General features: G+C 62.7%; 1 protein-coding gene across 1 annotated transcript; it reads right to left on the bottom strand.

Annotated features, from left to right (window-relative positions):
- Positions 1-9,565: 9,565 nt before the first annotated feature.
- RXRB (retinoid X receptor beta) lies at positions 9,566-18,984 on the bottom strand. Its single transcript, XM_069882985.1, has 8 exons — positions 18,805-18,984; positions 16,066-16,219; positions 13,835-14,014; positions 13,586-13,761; positions 13,357-13,486; positions 11,049-11,181; positions 9,780-9,871; positions 9,566-9,675 (listed from the first exon to the last, which is right to left on the bottom strand). Exons 1-8 carry the CDS (start codon positions 18,922-18,924, stop codon positions 9,566-9,568), a joined length of 1,095 nt encoding a protein of 364 aa, XP_069739086.1. The 5' UTR covers positions 18,925-18,984.
- Between the last annotated feature and the right edge of the window lie 1,581 nt (positions 18,985-20,565).

Raw genomic sequence — 20,565 nt, forward strand, 5'->3', positions numbered from 1 at the left:
TGGACTCCTGCCCCCCCCCCAGCCCCCTGGACTCCTGGGGGACCCCTAAGTGCCCCCCTAAATCCCTGGACTCCTGGAGGACCCCAAGACCTCTGGGTGCCTCCCCCTCCAAGCCCTCTGGACTCTAGGGGGACCCCCAAATCCCTGGATCCCCCCCCAAACCCCTGGATTCATGTCCCCCCCAAACCTTTGCGTGCCCCCCCCAGCTCCCTGCACTCCTGGGGGACCCCAAGACATGTGGGTGTGTCCCCCCCAGACCCCTGGACTCCTGGAGGACCCCCAAATCCCTGGGTTCCCCCCCCAAACCCCCAAGTGCCCCCCCAGACCACAAGATCCGCCCCCCCCCAGACCCCTGGACTCCTGGAGGACCCCCAGGTGCCCCCCCAAACCCTCAGGTGCTCCCCCAAATCCCTGAATTCCTGACCCCCCTAAACCTTTGGGTGCCCCCCCCCCAGACCCCTGGACTCCTGGAGGTCCTCCAGACCCCCAGGTGCCCCCCCAAACCCCTGGGTGCCCCCCAAACCCCCAGGTACCCCCCCAAACCCCTGGATTCCTGCTCCCCCAAAACCCCTAAGTGCCTCCCCAGACCCCCAGGTGCCCCCCAACCCCCTTGGTGCCCCCCCAGACCCCCAGGTACCCCCCCAAACCCCTAGATTCCTGCTCCCCCGAAACCTCTAGGTGCCCCCCCAAACCTCTAGGTGTCCCCCCAAACCCCTAGGTGCCCCCCCAGACCCCTAAGTGCCCCCCCAAACCCCCAGGTACCCCCCCAAACACCTGGATTCCTGCTCCCCCCAAACCTCTAGGTGCCCCCCTAAACCCCTAAGTGCCCCCCCAGACCCCCAGGTACCCCCCCAAACCCCTAGATTCCTGCTCCCCCCAAACCTCTAGGTGTCCCCCCAAACCCCTAAGTGCCCCCCCAGATCCCCAGGTGTCCCCCCAAACCCCTAAGTGCCCCCCCAGACCCCCAGGTGTCCCCCCAGACCCCTAAGTACCCCCCCAGACCCCCAGGTACCTCCCCAAACCCCTGGATTCCTGCTCCCCAAAAACCTCTAGGTGCCCCCCCCAACCTGTAGGTGCCCCCCAGACCCCCAGGTACCCCCCTCAAACCCCTAGATTCCTGCTCCCCCCAAACCTCTAGGTGCCCCCCCAAACCCCTAACTGCCCCCCAGACCCCCAGGTGTCCCCCCAGACCCCTAAGTGCCCCCCCAGACCCCCAGGTACCCCCCCAAACCCCTAGATTCCTGCTACCCCCAAACCTCTAGGTGCCCCCCCAAACCTCTAGGTGCCTCCCCAGACCCCCAGGTGTCCCCCGAGACCCCTAAATTCCTGCTCCCCCCAAACCCCTAGGTGCCTCCCCAGACCCCCAGGTACCCCCCCAGCCCCCCAGGTGTCCTCCCAGACCCCTAGGTGCCCCCCCAAACCCCCAGGTGCCCCCCCAGACCCCCAGGTACCTCCCCAAACCCCTGGATTCCTGCTCCCCAAGAACCCCTAGGTGCCCCCCCAGACCCCTAAGTGCCCCCCCAAACCCCCAGGTACCCCCCCAAACCCCTGGATTCCTGCTCCCCCCCAACCTCTAGGTGCCCCCCCAGCCCCCCAGGTGCCCCCCAGACCCCTCAGTGCCCCCCCAGCCCCCCAGGTGCCCCCCAACCCCCTCTCCCTGGCTCCCGGGGGGGGGGTCCCGGTCCCTCCATGGGGTTCGGGGGATCCCGAGGTGCCAGGATTGGGGGGGGGGCAGGGTTGGGGGGGGGGCCAAGCGCAGCCACCTCCGATTGATCCCGGCCCAAGGAATTTCCAGCGGGCGCTGCCAGTGGAAAAAGGAGCTGGAATGCGGCTGGAGAGAAGCCACAAGGGGGGGGGGGACACGGAGGGGGGGGGGGGGGGACAGGTTAGGGGGGGGACAGGTTGGGGACAAGGGGGGGGACAGGGATCTCCCTGCTGGGAGAGGGAAGGGGGGACATGGGGGGGGTAATTGGGGACATGGGGGGGGAATTGGGGACATGGGGGGGTCCCAGGTTGGGGACAAGGGACAAAGGGGGGGGTTGTCCCTGCTGGGATGTGGTTGGAGGGGATGGATGGGGTCCTTGTCACCCCTGGGGGGGGTAGAAAGGGGGGGGGAGGGGACAAGGGGGGGAGTTTGGGGACATGGGGGGCTGATTGGGGACTTGGGGGGGCAGGTTGGGGACATGGGGGGACAGGTTGGGGACATTGGGGGGCAGGTTGGGGACATGGGGGGGAAATTGGGGACATGGCGGGGCTGATTGGGGACTTGGGGGGCAGGTTGGGGACATGGGGGGGCAGGTTGGGGACTTGGGGGGCAGGTTGGGGATATGGGGGGGCAGGTTGGGGACTTGGGGGGCAGGTTGGGCCCCCCTGGCTCCTCGGGGGCCACTGGTCCCGCTGTGTGGCCACTGCCCCCCCCCCCCCGGGCTATAATTAGCCCCCGCGGTGGCCACCGGGCTAAACATAGACTGGGTGGGACCGCGGCGGCTGGGTGGGGCGGGCCAGCCCAGTATGGACCAGTACAGACCAGTACAGACCAGCAGAGCCCGTACAGACCAGTATGGACCCGTACAGACCATTACAGACCATACAGCCCAGTATAGACCAGTACAGACCAGTAGAGCCCAGGACACCCACTATAGACCAGTACAGACCAGTACAGCCCAGGACACCCAGTATAGACCAGTATAGACCAGTAGAGCCCATACATCCCAGTACAGACCAGTACAGCCCAGGACACCCAGTATAGACCAGTATAGACCAGTAGAGCCCATACATCCCAGTACAGACCAGTACAGACCAGGACACCCAGTATAGACCAGTATAGACCACTAGAGCCCAGGACACCCAGTGCAGCCCAGTACAGACCAGTGCAGCCCATACAGCCCAGTACAGACCAGTGCAGCCCAGCACACCCAGTACAGCCCAGTACACACCATACAGCCCAGTACACCCAGTACACCCAGTACAGCCCAGTACACCCAGTACAGCCCAGTAGAGCCCAGTACACCTGGTGGTCCAGCAGCTCCCAGTCCTGTCGGGTCTCCCAGTTGCAGTCCCAGTAGCCCCCAGTTCCAGCCCCAGGGCATCTCCCAGTATCTCCCAGTATACCCCCCCGGTCTCCCCACTGCTCCCAGTTCCCAGTTACAGCACCCACACAGTTTCCCAGTTGCCCCAGTTCCCACTTCCCTGCACCTCCCGGTTCCAGTCCTGCAGTACCTCCCAGTACCTCCCAGTATCTCCCAGTTCCCATCTCCGGGACCTTCCAGTTCTCCCAGTTCCAGCCCCCACTGCCGCCTCCCACTTTCCACTGCTATCCCCCAGTGCTCCCAGTAGCATCCTGGGGGGCTCCCAGTTCCCCCAGTAGCATCCTGGGGGGCTCTGAGCCGCTCCTCCCCAGTGCTCCCAGTGCTCCCAGTTCCCCCAGCACTCCCAGTCCCAGTTTTCCCAGTGCTCCCATTGCCGGTCCTCGTCCAATACCGGTCCCAGTTACCCCAGTGCTCCCAGTACCGGTCCCAGTGCCCCCAGTGCGGGTCCCAGTGCTCCCAGTCCAGTCGCACTCGCAGCACCAGTCCTGGTGTTCCCAGTGCTCCCAGTGCCAGTCCCAGTGCGGGTTCCAGTGTCCCCAGTGCCAGTCCCAGTGTCCCCAGTGCCAGTCCCAGTCCCCCCAGTGCTCCCAGTTGCATTCGGAGTGCTGGTCCCAGTGACTCCAGTACCCCCAGTCGCCTCCCCAGTGCCGGTCCCAGTGCTCCCAGTGCTCCCAGTCGCATCCCCAGTGCTGGTCCCAGTGCTCCCAGTGCCTCCAGCCGCACCCCTAGTGCCGGTCCCAGTGCTCCCAGTGCTCCCATCCCACTCGCAGTGCTGGTCCCAGTGCTCCCAGCGCTCCCACTTGTGCTCCCAGCGCTCCCACTTGTGCTCCCAGCGCTCCCAGTCGCTCTCCCAGTGCCCCCAGTGCTCCCAGTCGCGCTCCCAGTCCCACTCCCAGCGCTCCCAGTTCCGCTCCCAGCGCTCCCAGTGCTCCCAGTCACGCTCCCAATGCTCCCAGTTCCTCTCCCAGTGCTCCCAGTCGCACTCCCTGTGCTCCCAGTCCCACTCCCAGCGCTCCCAGTTCCTCTCCCAGTGCTCCCAATGCTCCCAGTGCCCCCAGTCGCGCTCCCAATGCTCCCAGTTCCTCTCCCAGTGCTCCCAGTGCTCCCAGTGGCACTCCCTGTGCTCCCAGTCCCATTCCCAGCGCTCCCAGTTCCTCTCCCAGTGCTCCCAGTTGCACTCCCTGTGCCCCCAGTGCCCCCAATTGCACTCCCAATGCTCCCAGTTCCTCTCCCAGCGCTCCCAGTTGCACTCCCTGCGCTTCCAGTGCTCCCAGTCACGCTCCCAGTTCCTCTCCCAGTGCTCCCAGTCGCACTCCCAGCGCTCCCAGTTCCTCTCCCAGTGCCCCCAGTCGCGCTCCCAGCGCTCCCAGTTCCTCTCCCAGCGCTCCCAGTTCCTCTCCCAGTGCTCCCAGTTCCTCTCCCAGCACTTCCAGCGCTCCCAATGCCCCCAGTCGCGCTCCCAGTGCTCCCAGTTCCTCTCCCAGTGCTCCCAGTCGCACTCCCTGTGCTCCCAGTCCCACTCCCAGTGCTCCCAGTTCCTCTCCCAGCGCTCCCAGTCCCACTCCCAATGCTCCCAGTTCCTCTCCCAGCGCCCCCAGTCCCACTCCCAGTGCTCCCAGTTCCTCTCCCAGTGCTCCCAGTCGCACTCCCAGTGCTCCCAGTTCCTCTCCCAGTGCTCCCAGTTCCTCTCCCAGCGCTCCCAGTGCTCCCAGTTGACCTGCGGCGCTGGCGGCGGCGAGCAGGGCGCTGGCGACGAGGAGGAGGAGGAGGAGGAGGAGGAGGGGGGGGGGGTCCCGGGGGGTCCCGGGGGCGGCGCGGGGCCATGTCGGGGCCGCTCCGGGGTCGCTCCGGACCGGCGGCTCCGTCCCGACTGCGCCCCGAGCGCCGGGAGCCCCGGGACCCACCGGCCCCGGGACGGCCCCCGGACACACCCCCGGCACGGTCCCCACCCCTGTCCCCACCCCTGTCCCCACCCCGGTCCCCGTCCTGCATCCCTGTCCCTGTCCCTGTCCCCACCCCTGTCCCTGTCCCCACCCCTGTCCCCATCCCTGTCCCTATCCCCATCCCTGTCCCCATCACTGTCCCCGTCCTGCATCCCTGTCACCGTCCCTGTCCCCGTCCTGCATCCCTGTCACCGTCCAGCATCCCTGTCCCCATCCCTGTCCCTGTCCCCATCCCTGTCCCCGTCCTGCATCCCTGTCCCCATCCCTGTCCCTGTCCCCATCCCTGTCCCCACCCCGGTCCCCGTCCTGCATCCCTGTCCCCATCCCTGTCCCTGTCCTGCATCCCTGTCCCCATCCCTGTCACTGTCCCCCATCCCTGTCCTCGTCCCCATCCCTGTCCCCGTCCCGCATCCCTGTCCCCATCCCTGTCACAGTCCTGCATCCCTGACCTGTCCCCATCCCATGTCCCTGTCCCCATCCCATGTCACCCTCCCGGGTACCGTCCCCATCCCACATCCCTGTCCCCATCCAGTGTCCCTGTCCCCATCCCGCATCCCTGTCCCCAGCCCTGTCACTGTCCTGCATCCCTGTCCCCATCCCATGTCACCCTCCCAGCTCCCTGTCCCCATCCTATGTCCCCATCCTGCATCCCTGTCACTGTCCTGCATCCCTGTCCCCATCCCTTGTCCCTGTCCCCATCCCAGGTCCCTGTCCCCGATCCCCGCTCCATCCTGTGTCCCCATCCTGAATCCCTGTCCCCATCCCTTGTCCCTGTCCCCATCCCAGGTCCCTGTCCCCCATCCCCGCTCCATCATGTGTCACTGTCCTGCATCCCTGTCCCCATCCCTTGTCCCTGTCCCCATTCCCTGCCACCACTCCGCATCCCCATCCCTTGTCCCTGTCCCATCCCGCATCCCTGTTCCCACCCTGTGTCCCTATTCCCATCCCATGTCCCCATCCCGTATCCCTATTCCCATCCCATGTCCCCATCCCATGTCCCCATCCCTGTCCCCACCCCGTGTCCCCGTCCCCATCCCACCCCACGTTCCCCGCAGTCCCGGCCCCAGTTCCCCCACGGAGCCCCCGGGAAACTGGGATTGGGCCGGGATCAGGCCGAGAAGCCGGGAGCGAGCCGGGAAATTGGGAATGGGGCTGGGAACGGGCTCAGAAGCCGGGATCAGGCCGGGATCGGGCTGGGAAGCTGGGATCGGGCTGGGAAGCTGGGATCGAGCCGGGAGCTGGGATCAAGCTGGGATCAGCCAGAGAAGCCAGGATCGAGCTGGGGTGAATCTGGGAAGCTGGCGTCAGGCTGGGAAGCCGGGATCAGGCTGGGAACTTGGGATCGGGCTGGGATCAAGCTGGGAAGCCGGGATGGAGACAGGATCACGTTCAGAAGCTGGGCTCAAACTGGGATTGAGCTGGGATGGGAAGCTGGGATTGAGCTGGGATCAAGCTGGGATTGAGCTGGGATCAAGCTGGGATTGAGCTGGGATGGGAAGCTGGGATTGAGCTGGGATCAAGCTGGGATCAAGCTGGGAGGCTGGGAAGCTGGGATTGAGCTGGGATCAAGCTGGGAAGCTGGGATCAAGCTGGGCTCAAGCTGGGAAGCTGGGATGGGGCTGGGATCAAACTGGGATGCTGGGCAGCCGGGATGGGGCTGGGATCAAGCTGGGAAGCTGGGATTGAGCTGGGATCGAGCTGGGATCAAGCTGGGCTCAAGCTGGGAAGCTGGGATCAAGCTGGAAAGCCGGGATAGGGCTGGGATCAAGCTGGGAGGCTGGGATCAAGCTGGGATCAAGCTGGGAAGCTGAGATCAAGCTGGGATCAAGCTGGGAAGCCGGGATTGAGCTGGGATCAAGCTGGGAAGCTGGGATCAAGCTGGGATGGGGCTGGGCTCAAGCTGGGAGGCTGGGATCAAGCTGGGAAGCTGAGATCAAGCTGGGATCAAGCTGGGATCAAGCTGGGAAGCCGGGATTGAGCTGGGATCAAGCTGGGCAGCTGGGATGCGGCTGGGCTCAAGCTGGGAAGCTGGGATCAAGCTGGGATCAAGCTGGGAAGCTGGGATCGAGCTGGGATCAAGCTGGGATCGAGCTGGGATCAAGCTGGGCTCAAGCTGGGAAGCTGGGATCAAGCTGGGATCGAGCTGGGATCAAGCTGGAAAGCCGGGATAGGGCTGGGATCAAGCTGGGAGGCTGGGATCAAGCTGGGAAGCTGGGATTGATCTGGGCTCAAGCTGGGAAGCTGGGATGGGGCTGGGATCAAGCTGGGAAGCTGGGCTCAAGCTGGGATCAAGCTGGGATCAAGCTGGGAAGCCAGGATTGAGCTGGGATCAAGCTGGGAAGCTGGGAATGGGCTGGGCTCAAGCTGGGAAGCCAGGATTGAGCTGGGATCGAGCTGGGAAGCCGGGATCGAGCTGGGATCGAGCTGGGAAGCCGGGATCGAGCTGGGATCGAGCTGGGAAGCCGGGATCGAGCTGGGATCGAGCTGGGAAGCCGGGATCGAGCTGGGATCGAGCTGGGAAGCCGGGCTGGAGCTGGAATTGGTGCGGAGGCCGAGCCGGCGCAGCCCCCGGCGCACACAGAGGCCGCTCTGTGCGGGGGGGGGGAGGGGCGGGGGGCGCCCCCCCAGCCCCAAACCGCAGCCCGGAACCCAACGGGGGGAGGGGGGGGAAGGGGGGGGCTGGGGGGAGGGTCTGAGGGGAGCTGGGGAGTTAGGGGGGGCCGTGGATTGGGGGGGGGGTTGGAGGGATCCCTGGGGTTGGGGGGGTCAGTGGGGTTGGGGGGATCAATGGGCTTTGGGGGTTCAATGGGTTTGGGGGGTCAATGGGGTTTGGGGGGTGAATTTGATTTGGGGGGTCAATGGGGTTTGGGGGGTCAATGGGTTTGGGGGTTCAATGGGTTTGGGGGGGTCGATGGGTTTGGGGGGGTCGATGGGGTTTGGGGGATCAATGGGTTTGGGGGGTCAATGGGTTTGGGGGATCAATGGGGTTTGGGGGGATCAATGGGGTTTGGGGGGTCAGTGGGGTTTGGGGGGTCAGTGGGGTTTGGGGGGTCAATGGGGTTCGGGGGATCAATGGGGTTTGGGGGGATCAATGGGGTTTGGGGGGTCAATGGGGTTTGGGGGATCGATGGGTTTGGGGGATCGATGGGTTTGGGGGGATCGATGGGGTTTGGGGGGTCAATGGGGTTTGGGGGGGTCAATGGGTTTGGGGGTTCAATGGGGTTTGGGGGGATCAATGGGGTTTGGGGGGATCAATGGGGTTTGGGGGGTCAATGGGTTTGGGGGGTTCAATGGGGTTTGGGGGGTCAGTGGGGATTGGGGGGTCAATGGGTTTGGGGGGTCAATGGGTTTGGGGGGTCAATGGGTTTGGGGGGTCGATGGGGTTTGGGGGGATCAATGGGTTTGGGGGGATCAATGGGGTTTGGGGGGTTCAATGGGGTTTGGGGGGTCAGTGGGGTTTGGGGGGTCCCCACAGCGCCCCCCCCCCAAAAAAAAGAGCCCCCACCCCCAACCGACTGAGAAGCAGCAATTTTAATCACTGAAAATCCAAAGCGACCGGATTTTTTTTGGGAGGGGGGGTTGGAAATGCTGAAGCCGATAAAATCACGGGGGGGGGGGGGCAGGGGGGGCTGTGGGACCTACAATAAAAACAAACCCACCCCCCACCCCCCCAAAAATCACCCCGGGGGGGCCAGGACCCCCCCCACCCCCCCCCCGTACCGGCTGCATAGAGGGGGCGGCGAGGGGGGGGGTCAAAGTGCTATCGGGTGCCTGAGTTTTGGGGGGGCCGGGGGGGGGGGGGCAGGGGAATTGGGGACCCCCCCCAGCCCTGGGACACGTTGATAGGGGGGTGCCCCCCCCTAAAAAAACACTTAAATCCCCCCCAAAACCAACCGCCCCCCCCCCTCCTCAAGGAGGGGCCCTGGGATGGGGGGGGGGGGGAATGGACAGAGGGGGACCCCCCAAACCCCCCTCCAGGATGGGGAGGGGGGGGGGTCACAATGCTCCTGGAGAGGGAGGGGGGCACACAAGGGGCCCCCCCAAAGCCATCAACCCCCTCTAGGACGGGGGGGGGGGGGGGTCACAACGGTCCTGGAGAGGGAGGGGGGGCACACAAGGGGCCCCCCCAAACCCCATTAGCCCCCCAAACCCATTAACCCCCCCCTCCAGGATGGGGATGGGGGGGGTCCTTGACGGCTCTCGAGGCGACAGGGACACTGGGGTCCTCCCCAAACCCCTCTGGGGGGGCTTTTTTTGGGGGGTGTCCCCCCATTTTTTTTTTTTTTTTGGGTGGGGGGGGGTGTCTCAGGAGGGGGGGGATTGGCATCTCATGAGGGTCCCGAGAAGGTGTCAGCACTGGGCCGGGCGAGGGTGGAGGCTGGCTCCGCGAGAAGGTTTACGCTTCCTTGGAATCTTATTGCAAGCAGCAGGAGGAGCTTGGCGAACCTGGAGAGGGGATTGGGGGGGCTAAGAGGAGCCCCCCCACTTTAAAGAAGAGCCCCCCCCCCCTCTAATTTCAACCCCCCCCCCTCCCTACCTGCCCTGTTGCTCCGGATACTTCTGCTTGCAATAAGATTCCAAGGAAGCGTAAACCTTCTCGCGGAGCAGCTCCACCTCGCCGGGGTTGGAAAGGCCCTTGGCATCTGGGAAAAAAAAAAAAGGGGGTGAGGGGGGGTATTTAAGCCCCCCCCACACCCCAAAAAAAAAAATCTGCCCCCCCCAAGCTTAAAGCCCCCTCCCCGGGTACCAGGGTTGAAGAGGATGATGGCGCGGAGGCAGCCCAGCTCCGTCTTGTCCATCCGCATGTCCCGCATCTTGGAGACCAGCTCGGTCAGCACCCTGAGTGGAGAAGGGGGGGTTAAAAGGTGGGGGGGGGGGCCTGGGGGGGGGGATATCAGGGGTTTGGGGGGCCCTGAGGTGGAGGGGGGGGGGCTGGGGAGGGAAAAAGGGGCTGGAGGGGGGAGCAGAGGGGAAAAAAAGGGGCTTGGAGGGGGAAAAAAAAGAGGTTTGGGGGGGCTTGAGGTGGGGGGGGTAAGAGGGGGGGAAAAGGGGGGCTGGGGGGGCATCAGGAGGTTGGGGGGGGGGGCCCTGAGGTGGAGTGGGGGGGGCTGGGGGGGGAAAAAGAGGCTCGAGGGGGGAGCAGAGGGGAAAAAAAGGGGCTGGGGGGGGAAAAAAAAGAGGTTTGGGGGGGCTTGAGGTGGGGGGGGGGGGTAAGAGGGGGGGAAAAGGGGGCTGGGGGGGGCATCAGGGGTTGGGGGGGGGGCCCTGAGGTGGAGTGGGGGGGGCTGGGGGGGGGAAAAAGAGGCTGGAGTGGGGAGCAGAGGGGAAAGAAAGGGGCTGGGGGGGGGAAAAAAAGAGGTTTGGGGGGACCCTGAGGTGGGGGGGGCTAAGAGGGGGGAAAAAGGGGGGCTGGGGGGGCATCAGGAGGTTGGGGGGGGGGGCCCTGAGGTGGAGTGGGGGGGGCTGGGGGGGGGAAAAAGAGGATCGAGGGGGGAGCAGAGGGGAAAAAAAGGGGCTGGGGGGGGAAAAAAAAGAGGTTTGGGGGGACCCTGAGGTGGGGGGGGGGGGTAAGAGGGGGGGAAAAGGGGGCTAGGGCTAGGGGGGGCATCAGGAGTTTGGGGGGGCTATGGGGCAAAGGGGGGGGGGGCTGGGGGGGGAAAGGGGTCTGGGGGGGCTGGAGTGATACTGGGGGGGGATTTATGGGTCTGGGGGGGCTGGAGTGATACTGGGGGGGGATTTATGGGTCTGGGGGGGCTGGAGTGATACTGGGGGGGGATTTATGGGTCTGGGGGGGCTGGAGTGATACTGGGGGGGGGGGTTATGGGTCTGGGGGGGCTGGAGTGATACTGGGGGGGGGGGTTATGGGTCTGGAGAGGATTTATGGGTCCGGAGGGCCTGAAGTGATGCTGGGAAGGGGGAATTGATGGGGTCTGGGGGAGGATTTGTGGGTCCGGGGGGGTTATTTTGGGGTTCAGGGGGGTTATTTTGGGGTCGGGGGGGGGGTCGGAGGCCCCACCGGTCGAAGATGGCGCCGACGCCGGCGCTGTGGGCGCTGTTGCGGTGCACGTGCAGCCCGGTGGCCAGCAGGATCCCGTCCTTCACGGCGATGGAGCGATGGGAGAAGGACGCGATGAGCAGCTCGTTCCACCCTGGGGTGGGGGATGACAAGGACACGGGACACGTCAGGGCCCCCCCAGACCCAAAACCTTCTCCATGGTTCAGCCACCACCTCCAGGAGACCCCAAAGCCCCTCCACAATCCATCCAATCCCCCTAAGAGACCCAAAACCCCCTCCATGATCCATCCAGTCCTTCTAGGAGACCCAAAACCTTCTCCATGGTTCAGCCACCACCTCCAGGAGACCCCAAACCCCCTCCACGATCCATCCAATCCCCCTAAGAGACCCAAAACCCCCTCCATGGTCCATCCAGTCCATCTAAGAGGCCCAAAACCCTCTCCATGATCCATCCAATCCCTCTAGGAGACCCAAAACCTTCTCCATGGTTCATCCAGTCCCTCTAGGAGACCCGAAACATTCTCCATAGTTCATCCAGTCCCTCTAGGAGACCCGAAACCTTCTCCATGGTTCATCCAGTCCCTCTAGGAGACCCGAAACCTTCTCCATGATCCACCCACCACCTCCAGGAGACCCAAAACTTGCTCCATGATCCATCCAATCCCCCCAAAAAGACCCAAAACCCCCTCCATGATCCATCCAGTCCTTCTAGGAGACCCAAAACCTTCTCCATGGTTCAGCCACCACCTCCAGGAGACCCCAAACCCCCTCCACGATCCATCCAATCCCCCTAAGAGGCCCAAAACCCCCTCCATGATCCACCCAGTCCCTCTAGGAGACCCAAAACTTTCTCCATGATTCATCCACCACCTGCAGGAGACCCCAAACCTCCTCCATGATCCATCCAATCCCCCTAAGAGACCCCAAACCTCCTCCATGATCCATCCAATCCATCTAACAGACCCAAAACCTTCTCCATGATTCATCCACCACCTGCAGGAGACCCCAAACCTCCTCCATGATCCATCCCATCCCCCTAAGAGACCCAAAACCCCCTCCAGAAGATCCCAAACCCCCTCCATGGTCCATCCAATCCCTCTAGGAGGCCTAAAACCTTCTCCATGATCCATCCACCCCCTCCAGGAACCCCCAAGCCCCCTCCATGATCCATCCACCACTTCCACGAGCCCCCAAACCTTCTTCACGATCCACCCACCTCCTCTAGGACACCCAAAACCCCTTCCAAGACACACAAAACCCTCTCCACGACCTACCCACCCCCTCTAGGAGCCCCCCAAGCCCCTGGAGAAGCCCCCTAAGCCCCCTCCATGATCCATCCACCTCTACCAGGAGCCCCCAAACCTTCTCCACAGTCCACCCACCCCCTCCAGGAGCCCCCAAACCTTCTCCATGATGCACCCAATCCCACCAGGAGCCCCTCCATGATCCATCTACCACCTCCAGGAGACCCAAAATGCCCTCCACGGCCCAACCACAACATTAAGGAACCCCCAAACCTTCTCCACGATCCACCCACCATCTCCAAGAGCCCCCCAAGCCCCCTGAGGAGCCTCCCGAGTCCCCCGAGGAGCCCCCCCAAGCCCCCCGAGGAGCCCCCCGAGGAGCCCCCAAGCCCCTGGAGGAGCCTCCCAAGCCCCGCGAGGAGCCCCCCAAGCCCCCCGAGGAGCGCCCAAAGCCCCCTGAGGAGTCCCCAAACCCCCCGAGGAGCCCCCAAGCCCCCCGAGGAGCCCCCCAAGCGCCCGGAGGAGCCCCCCAAGCCCCCCGAGGAGCCCCCCAAGCCCCCCGAGGAGCCCCCAAGCCCCCCGAGGAGACCCCCAAGCCCCATGAGGAGCCCCTCAAAGCCCCTGGAGGAGCCCCCAAAGCCCCCCGAGGAGCCCCCCGAGGAGCCCCCAAAGCCCCATGAGGAGCCCCCCAAGCCCCCGGAGGAGCCTCCCAAGCCCCATGAGGAGCCCCCAAAGCCCCCCGAGGAGCCTCCCAAGCCCCATGAGGAGCCCCCCAAGCCCCCCGAGGAGCCTCCCAAGCCCCATGAGGAGCCCCCAAAGCTCCCCGAGGAGCCCCCAAAGCCCCTGAGGAGCCCCCAAAGCCCCCCGAGGAGCCTCCCAAGCCCCCCGAGGAGCCTCCAAAGCCCATGAGGAGCCCCCAAAGCCCCCCGAGGAGCCTCCCAAGCCCCATGAGGAGCCCCCCAAGCCCCCCGAGGAGCCTCCCAAGCCCCATGAGGAGCCCCCAAAGCCCCCCGAGGAGCCCCCAAAGCCCCATGAGGAGCCCCCCGAGGAGCCCCCCGTCTCACCGGCCCGCAGGAGGATGACTTGGTCGTCCAGGGGCAGGTCGGAGAAGTGGGGGATCCTCTTGGCCCACTCGACCAGGGTGAAGAGCTGCTTGTCGGCGGCCTGGCAGATGTTGGTCACCGGGTCATTGGGCTGATGAGCAGGCGGGGGGTGGGGGGGACACGGCAAGGGGTCAGCGGGGACACCAACCACGAGGACCTTCCAAAGCCACCCCCCCACCACCCAGCTCACCGAGGCTCCTCCTCCTCCTCCTCCTCCTCCTCCGCCCTCAACGCTTTGGTCCGACTTCTGCTCCACGGCCAACTCGGCCTCCAAGATCTTCTCCACCGGCATCTCCTCGTTGGCGTTGGCGCCCAGCTCGCCGTCTCCTTCCTTCTCCTTCCCGCGTTGCCGTTCCTCCTGCACGGCTGGAGGTGGAGACGGCGGTTGAGAGGAGCTCCCAGGAGGTTCCTCGAGGAACATCTCAAGGCTTCCAGGTACCTTCTCGCTTCATGCCGGTGGCCAAACACTTCTGGTAGCGGCAGTACTGGCAGCGGTTGCGTTGGCGCTTGTCCACCACGCAGTCCTTGTTGTCGCGGCAGGTGTAGGTGAGGTCCTTGCGGATGGTGCGCTTGAAGAAGCCCTTGCAGCCCTCGCAGCTGTACACCCCATAATGCTTCCCTGCGGGACGCGGCCCCGAGGTGGGATGGGACCTCCAGGGCCTCCCCGGCAGGTCCCACCGCGAGGCCGGAGCACGGGGAGAAGGGGAGGGGAAGGAGGGAGGTGGCCACGTTCTCCAGGTTCCAGCTCAATCCTCACGTCCCACCACAAAGGGGATCCGGGGGTCCCCATCACCCGTCTCCAACGAGATCGAGGTGGCCCCATCCCCACGTTCCACCACGAGGAGGATCCTGGTGACCCCATATCCCATCCCAAGGAGAACCAAGGTGGCCCCATCCCCGTGTTCCACCACAAGGAGGATCCTGGTGACCCCATATCCCATCCCAAGGAGAACCAAGGTGGCCCCATCCCCGTGTTCCACCACGAGGAGGATCCTGGTGACCCCATATCCCATCCCAAGGAGAACCAAGGTGGCCCCATCCCCGTGTTCCACCACAAGGAGGATCCTGGTGACCCCATATCTCATCCCAAGGAGAACCAAGGTGGCCCCATCCCCGTGTTCCACCACGAGGAGGATCCTGGTGACCCCATATCTCATCCCAAGGAGAACCGAGGTGGCCCCAACCCCATGTTCCACCACAAGGAGAATCCAGCTTCCCCCATTTCTCATCCCAAGGAGAACCAAAGTGGCTCCATCCCCGTGTTCCACCACAAGGAGGATCCTGGTGACCCCAAACCCCATCCTGAAGATGATCAAGGTGGCCTCAGGCTCATGTCCCACCATGAAGAGGATCTTAGTGCCCCCATATCCCATCCCAAGGAGGACCAAGGCGGCTCCATCCCCATGTTCCACCACGAGGAGGATCCTGGTATCCCCACAGCCCATCCTAAACAAGACCGAGGTGGCTCCATCCTCATGTCCCACCACAAGGAGAATCCTGGTGACCCCATATCCCATCCCAAGGAGAACTAAGGTGACTCCATCGCCGTTTCCCACCATGGGGAGGACCCAGGTGTCCCTGGACCAAATCCCAAAGAGAACTGAGGTGTCTTCACCCACCAAACCCCACCCCAAGGAAGACCCCGGTGTCCCCGTGCCCCACAGGGACCCCACAGAAGCTCTAGATGCTCCGCAGAAGATCTCACTGACGACCAAGACATCCCTGTGTCCACAGAAGCTCCAGAAGCTCCTGAGAAGCCCTCACTGAGGACCAAGACATCCCCCTGTCCCACAGGACCTCTACAAGCTCCTGAGAAGATCTCACTGAGGACCAAGACATCCCCGTGTCCCACAGAAGCTCTACAAGTCCCTGAGAAGCCCTCACTGAGGACCAAGACATCCCCGTGTCCCACAGAAGCTCTAGATGCTCCTGAGAAGCCCTCACTGAGGACCAAGACACTCTTGTATCCTATAGGAACCCCACAGAACCTCTAGAAGCTCCTGAGAAGATCTCACTGAGCACCAAGACATCCCCGTGTCCCACAGAAGCTCCAGAAGCTCCTGAGAAGCCCTCACTGAGGACCAAGACACCCTTGTATCCTATAGGAACCCCACAGAACCTCTAGAAGCTCCTGAGAAGATCTCACTGAGCACCAAGACATCCCCGTGTCCCACAGAAGCTCCAGAAGCTCCTGAGAAGCCCTCACTGAGGACCAAGACATCCCCCTGTCCCACAGGACTTCTAGAAGCTCCTGAGAAGATCTCACCGAGGACCAAGACATCCCCGTGTCCCACAGAAGCTCTAGAAGCTCCTAGAAAGATATCACTGAGGACCAAGACATCCTTGTGTCCTACAAGAACCGCAGAGAAGCTCTAGAAGCTCCTGAGAAGATCTCAGTGAGAACCAAGACATCCCCATACCCCACAGAAACTCTAGAAGCCCCTGAGAAGCCCTCACTGAGAACCAAGACACCCCCGTGTCCCACAGGAACCTCAGAGAAGCTCTAGAAGCTCCTGAGAAGATCTCACGGAGAACCAAGCCACCCCTGTGCCCCACAGGAACCCCCCAGAAGCTCTAGACGTTCCTCAAGAACCGTCCCGGAGAAGCGAGGCGTCCTTGTGGCCCGTCAGGACCCCGGGAGGTCCCCTGGTGGCCCCGTCCCCGCGGTACCTGAGGAGCGGTCCCCGCAGATGGCGCAGAGGCGTTTGCCGGCGCCGGGGGGGCCGTGCGGGTGGCAGGCGACCGCCCGGAGGCCCAGCGGGGGCTTCACGTCGTCCGAGGAGCTGACGGGGTGGAGGCCGGACAGGTTCACCGTGGAGTTGATCTGCGGGATGCACGGGAAGAGCTGGTGGGACCCAGAACTCACGTCCCACCTCGTATTCGTAACCCGCACCCCTCAAACCCGTTTGATGGAGCCGGGAAGCTCTGGTGGGATCCATAACCCACGTCCCATCTCATGGTCCCCCTCCACGCCTCTCAAGTTGACTGAGTTGAGCCAGGAAGCTCTGGTGGGATCCATAACCCACGTCCCACCTCGTACTCACAACCCACGTCTCTCAAACTGCTCTGATGGACCCAAGAACCTCTGGTGGGTCCCATAACCCACGTCCCACCTTATACTTACAATCCACACCCCTCAAACCCATTTGATCAAACCAGGAAGCCCTGGTGAGATCCATAATCCACGTCCTACTTTGTATTCATAACCCACACCTCTCAGATTAATCTGATTGAGTTGAGAAGCTCTGGTGGGATCCATAATCTATGTCCCACCTCACGACCCCCTCCACATCTCCCAAGTTGACTGGGTTGAGCTGGGAAGCTCTGGTGGGATCCATAACTCAGGTTCCACCTTACAACTCCTATTTCTCAGGCTGATTAGATTAAGCTGAAACGCTCTGGTGGGATCCATAACCCACGTCCCACCTTACAACCTCCTCCACATCTCTCAAGTTGACTGAGTTGAGCTAAGAAGCTCTGGTGAAATCCGTAACCTACGTCCCACTTTGTAACCCAGATTTCTTGGGTTGATTTGATGAAGCTGGGAAGCTCTGGTGGGATCCATAAGCTACGTCCCACCTCATACTCATAACCTACACCTCTCAAACCCATTTCATCAAGCTGGGAAGCTCTGATGGGATTCATAAACCACGTCCCACCTTGTACTCGTAACTCACACCTCTCCAAACCATTTCATCAACCCAGGAAGCTCTGGTGGGATCCATAACCCACGTCCCACCTCATACTCATAACCTACACCTCCCAGACTAATCTGATAGAGTCAAGAAGCTCTGGTGGGATCCATGATCTATGTCCCACCTCACGTCCCCCTCCACATCTCCCAAGCTGACTGGGTTGAGCTGGGAAGCTCTGGTGGGATCCATAACTCGTGTTTCACCTTACAACTCATATTTCTCAAGCTGACTAGATTAAGCTGAGAATCCCTGGTGGGATCCATAACCCACGTCCCACCTCATACTCATAACCTACACCTCTCAAGCCCATTTGATCAAGCCGGGAAGCTCTGGTGAGATCCATAATCCACGTCCTACCTTATATCCATAACCCACACTTCTCAGACTAATCTGATGGAGTTGAGAAGCTCTGGTGGGATCCATAACCCACGTCCCACCCTATATTCATAACATACATTTCTAGGGTTGATTCGATCAAGTTGAGAAGCTCTGGTGGGATCCATAACCCACATGTCACCTTATATTCATACCCTACACTTCTCAGACTAATTTGATTGAGTTGAGAAGCTCTGGTAGGACCCATAACCCACGTCCCACCTCAAACTCACAACCCACACGCCTCAAACCGCTCTGATGAAGCCAAGAACCTCTAGTGGGTCCCATAACCCATGTTCCACCTCATACTCATAGCTTGTATTTCTTGGGTTGATTTGATGGTGCTGGGAAGCTCTGGTGGGATCCATAACCCACGTCCCACCTCATACTCACAACCCACACCCCTCAAACCCATTTGGTTGAGCTCGGAAGCTCTGGTAGAACCCATAACCCACGTCCCACCTCATACTCACAACCCACACTTCTCAAACTAATTTGATTGAGTTGAGAAGCTCTGGTGGGATCCGTAACCCACGTCCCACCTCATACTCACAACCCACACCCCTCAAACCCATTTGATCCAGCTGGGAAGCTCTGGTGGGCTCCATAATCCACGTCCCACCTTATAACCCAGATTTTTTGAGTTGATTTGATGGAGCTGGGAAGCTCTGGTGGGATCCATAACCTACGTCCCACCCCATACTCATAACCTACACCTCTCAAACCCATCTGATCAAGCCAAGAAGCTCTGGTGGGATCCATAACCCACGTCCCACCTTATACTCGTAGCTCACATCTCCCCAAACCATTTCATCAACCCAGGAAGCTCTGGTGAGATCCATAACCCACGTCCTACCTTATATCCATAACCCACACTTCTCAGACTAATCTGATGGAGTTGAGAAGCTCTGGTGGGATCCATAACCCACATGTCACCTTATATTCATATCCTACACTTCTCAGACTAATTTGATTGAGTTGAGAAGCTCTGGTAGGACCCATAACCCACGTTCCACCTCAAACTCACAACCCACACGCCTCAAACCGCTCTGATGAAGCCAAGAACCTCTAGTGGGTCCCATAACCCATGTTCCACCTCATACTCATAGCTTGTATTTCTTGGGTTGATTTGATGGTGCTGGGAAGCTCTGGTGGGATCCATAACCCACGTCCCACCTCATACTCACAACCCACACCCCTCAAACCCATTTGATTGAGCTCGGAAGCTCTGGTAGAACCCATAACCCACGTCCCACCTCGCACTCGCAACCCGCGCCCCTCGAACCGCTGCGAGGGAGCCGAGAAGCTGTGGTGGGCCCCATCCCCACGTGGCCCTCACCTGGGGGCTGCTGACGGGGCCGTAGGCGAGGGGGGGGGCGCTGGGCAGCCCCGGGGAGCCCAGGGAGGAGCTGATGACGGGGAACGGGGAGCCCAGGGCGGCGCCGGGCAGCGAGGCCATGGCCGCCCGCGGCAGCGCCGGCTCCGGGGACGCGCTCAGCGAGGAGCTGTCGGGGCTCCGGCAATCTGGGGGGGGGACCAAGGGGGGTGAGGGAGACCCCAGACCCATAACCAACCCCCCCCCGGACCCCCAAGTTCACCCTCAGAACCCCCAGGCTCAAAACTACCCCCAGCATCTCCTCAGAGCTCTCCACGACCCCAGGCCAGGCCCCCACCTTCACCTCGTGGTCCCACCAGACCCTTAAGTTCAGCACCTGGTCCCACCAGACCTCGAGGTCACCCCCACCAGACCCCCAAGTTCAACCCCTGGTCCCACCAGCCCCCCAAGTTCTCTCAATGGTTCCACCAGCTCCTGAAGTTCAGCCCCTGGTCCCACCAGCCCCCCAAGTTCAACCCCTGGTCCCACCAACCCCTTAAGTTCAACTTCTAGTCCCACCAGCCCCTCAAGTTCACCCCATGGTCCCACCAGCCCCTCAAGTTCAGCCCCTGCTCCCACCAGCCCCCCAAGTTCAACCCCTGGTCTCACCAGCCCCTCAAGTTCACCCCATGGTCCTACCAGCCCCTCAAGTTCAGCCCCTGGTCCCACCAGCCCCTTAAGTTCACCCCATGGTCCCACCAGCCCCTCAAGTTCAGCCCCTGGTCCCACCAGCCCCTTAAGTTCGCCCCATGGTCCCACCAGCCCCCCAAGTTCAACCCCTGGTCCCACCAGCTCCCCAAGTTCAACCCCTGCTCCCACCAGCCCCTCAAGTTCAGCCCCTGGTCCCACCAGCTCCCCAAGTTCAACCCCCGGTCCCACCAGACCCTCAAGTTCCACCCCTGATCCCACCAGACCTCAAGTTCACCCCCACCAGACTCCCAAGTTCAACCTCTGGTCCCACCAGCTCCTCAAGTTCACCCCATGTTCCCACCAGCCCCCCAAATTCAGCCCCTGGACCCACCAAACCCTTAAGTTCACCCCATGGACCCACCAGCCCCCCAAGTTCATCCCATGGTCCCATCAGACCCTCAAGTTCAGCCCCTGGTCCCACCAGCCCCCCAAGTTCTCTCGATGGTCCCACCACCCCCCCAAGATCCCCCCCCGGTCCCACCAGCCCCCCAAGTTCACCTCATGGTTGTCCAACCCGTAACCCCCCCCCAGCCCCAGACCCAGCCCCCCAAGTTCACCTCCTGATCCCACCAGACCCCCAACTTCACCCCAGGGCCCCCAAACCCCCACCCCCCCCTCAACCCCCCAATTCCACCTCAGCCCCCCCCAAAACCCCTCAGGGCCCCCAAACCCCCCACCCCCCCTCAACCCCCCAATTCCACCTCAGCCCCCCCAAAAACCCCTCAGGGCACCCCAAATCCCCCACCCCCCCCCCAACCCCCCAATTCCACCTCAGCCCCCCCCCAAAAACCCCTCAGGGCCCCCCAAACCCCCCACCCCCCCCTCAACCCCCCCAATTCCACCTCAGCCCCCCCCAAAAACCCCTCAGGGCCCCCCAAACCCCCCACCCCCCCCCCCAACCCCCCCAATTCCACCTCAGCCCCCCCAAAAACCCCTCAGGGCCCCCCAAACCCCCCACCCCCCCCCCAACCCCCCCAATTCCACCTCAGCCCCCCCCCCAACCCCCTTCCCAGCCCCTCAGGGCCCCCCAAACCC

This window comes from Phaenicophaeus curvirostris, unplaced genomic scaffold (assembly GCF_032191515.1).
Source record: "Phaenicophaeus curvirostris isolate KB17595 unplaced genomic scaffold, BPBGC_Pcur_1.0 scaffold_447, whole genome shotgun sequence".
Classification (NCBI taxonomy): domain Eukaryota; kingdom Metazoa; phylum Chordata; class Aves; order Cuculiformes; family Cuculidae; genus Phaenicophaeus; species Phaenicophaeus curvirostris.

Excerpts from the sequence above, each read along its gene's own strand:
- RXRB (XM_069882985.1), bottom strand. The coding sequence starts at position 18,924 with ATGGCCTCGCTGCCCGGCGCCGCCCTGGGCTCCCCGTTCCCCGTCATC. Across the intron at positions 14,015-16,065 it reads CTGCGGGGACCGCTCCTCAG|GGAAGCATTATGGGGTGTAC; the intron begins GTACCGCGGGGA and ends CGCGTCCCGCAG. Across the intron at positions 9,872-11,048 it reads GTCGGCGCCATCTTCGACCG|GGTGCTGACCGAGCTGGTCT; the intron begins GTGGGGCCTCCG and ends TTCTCCACTCAG.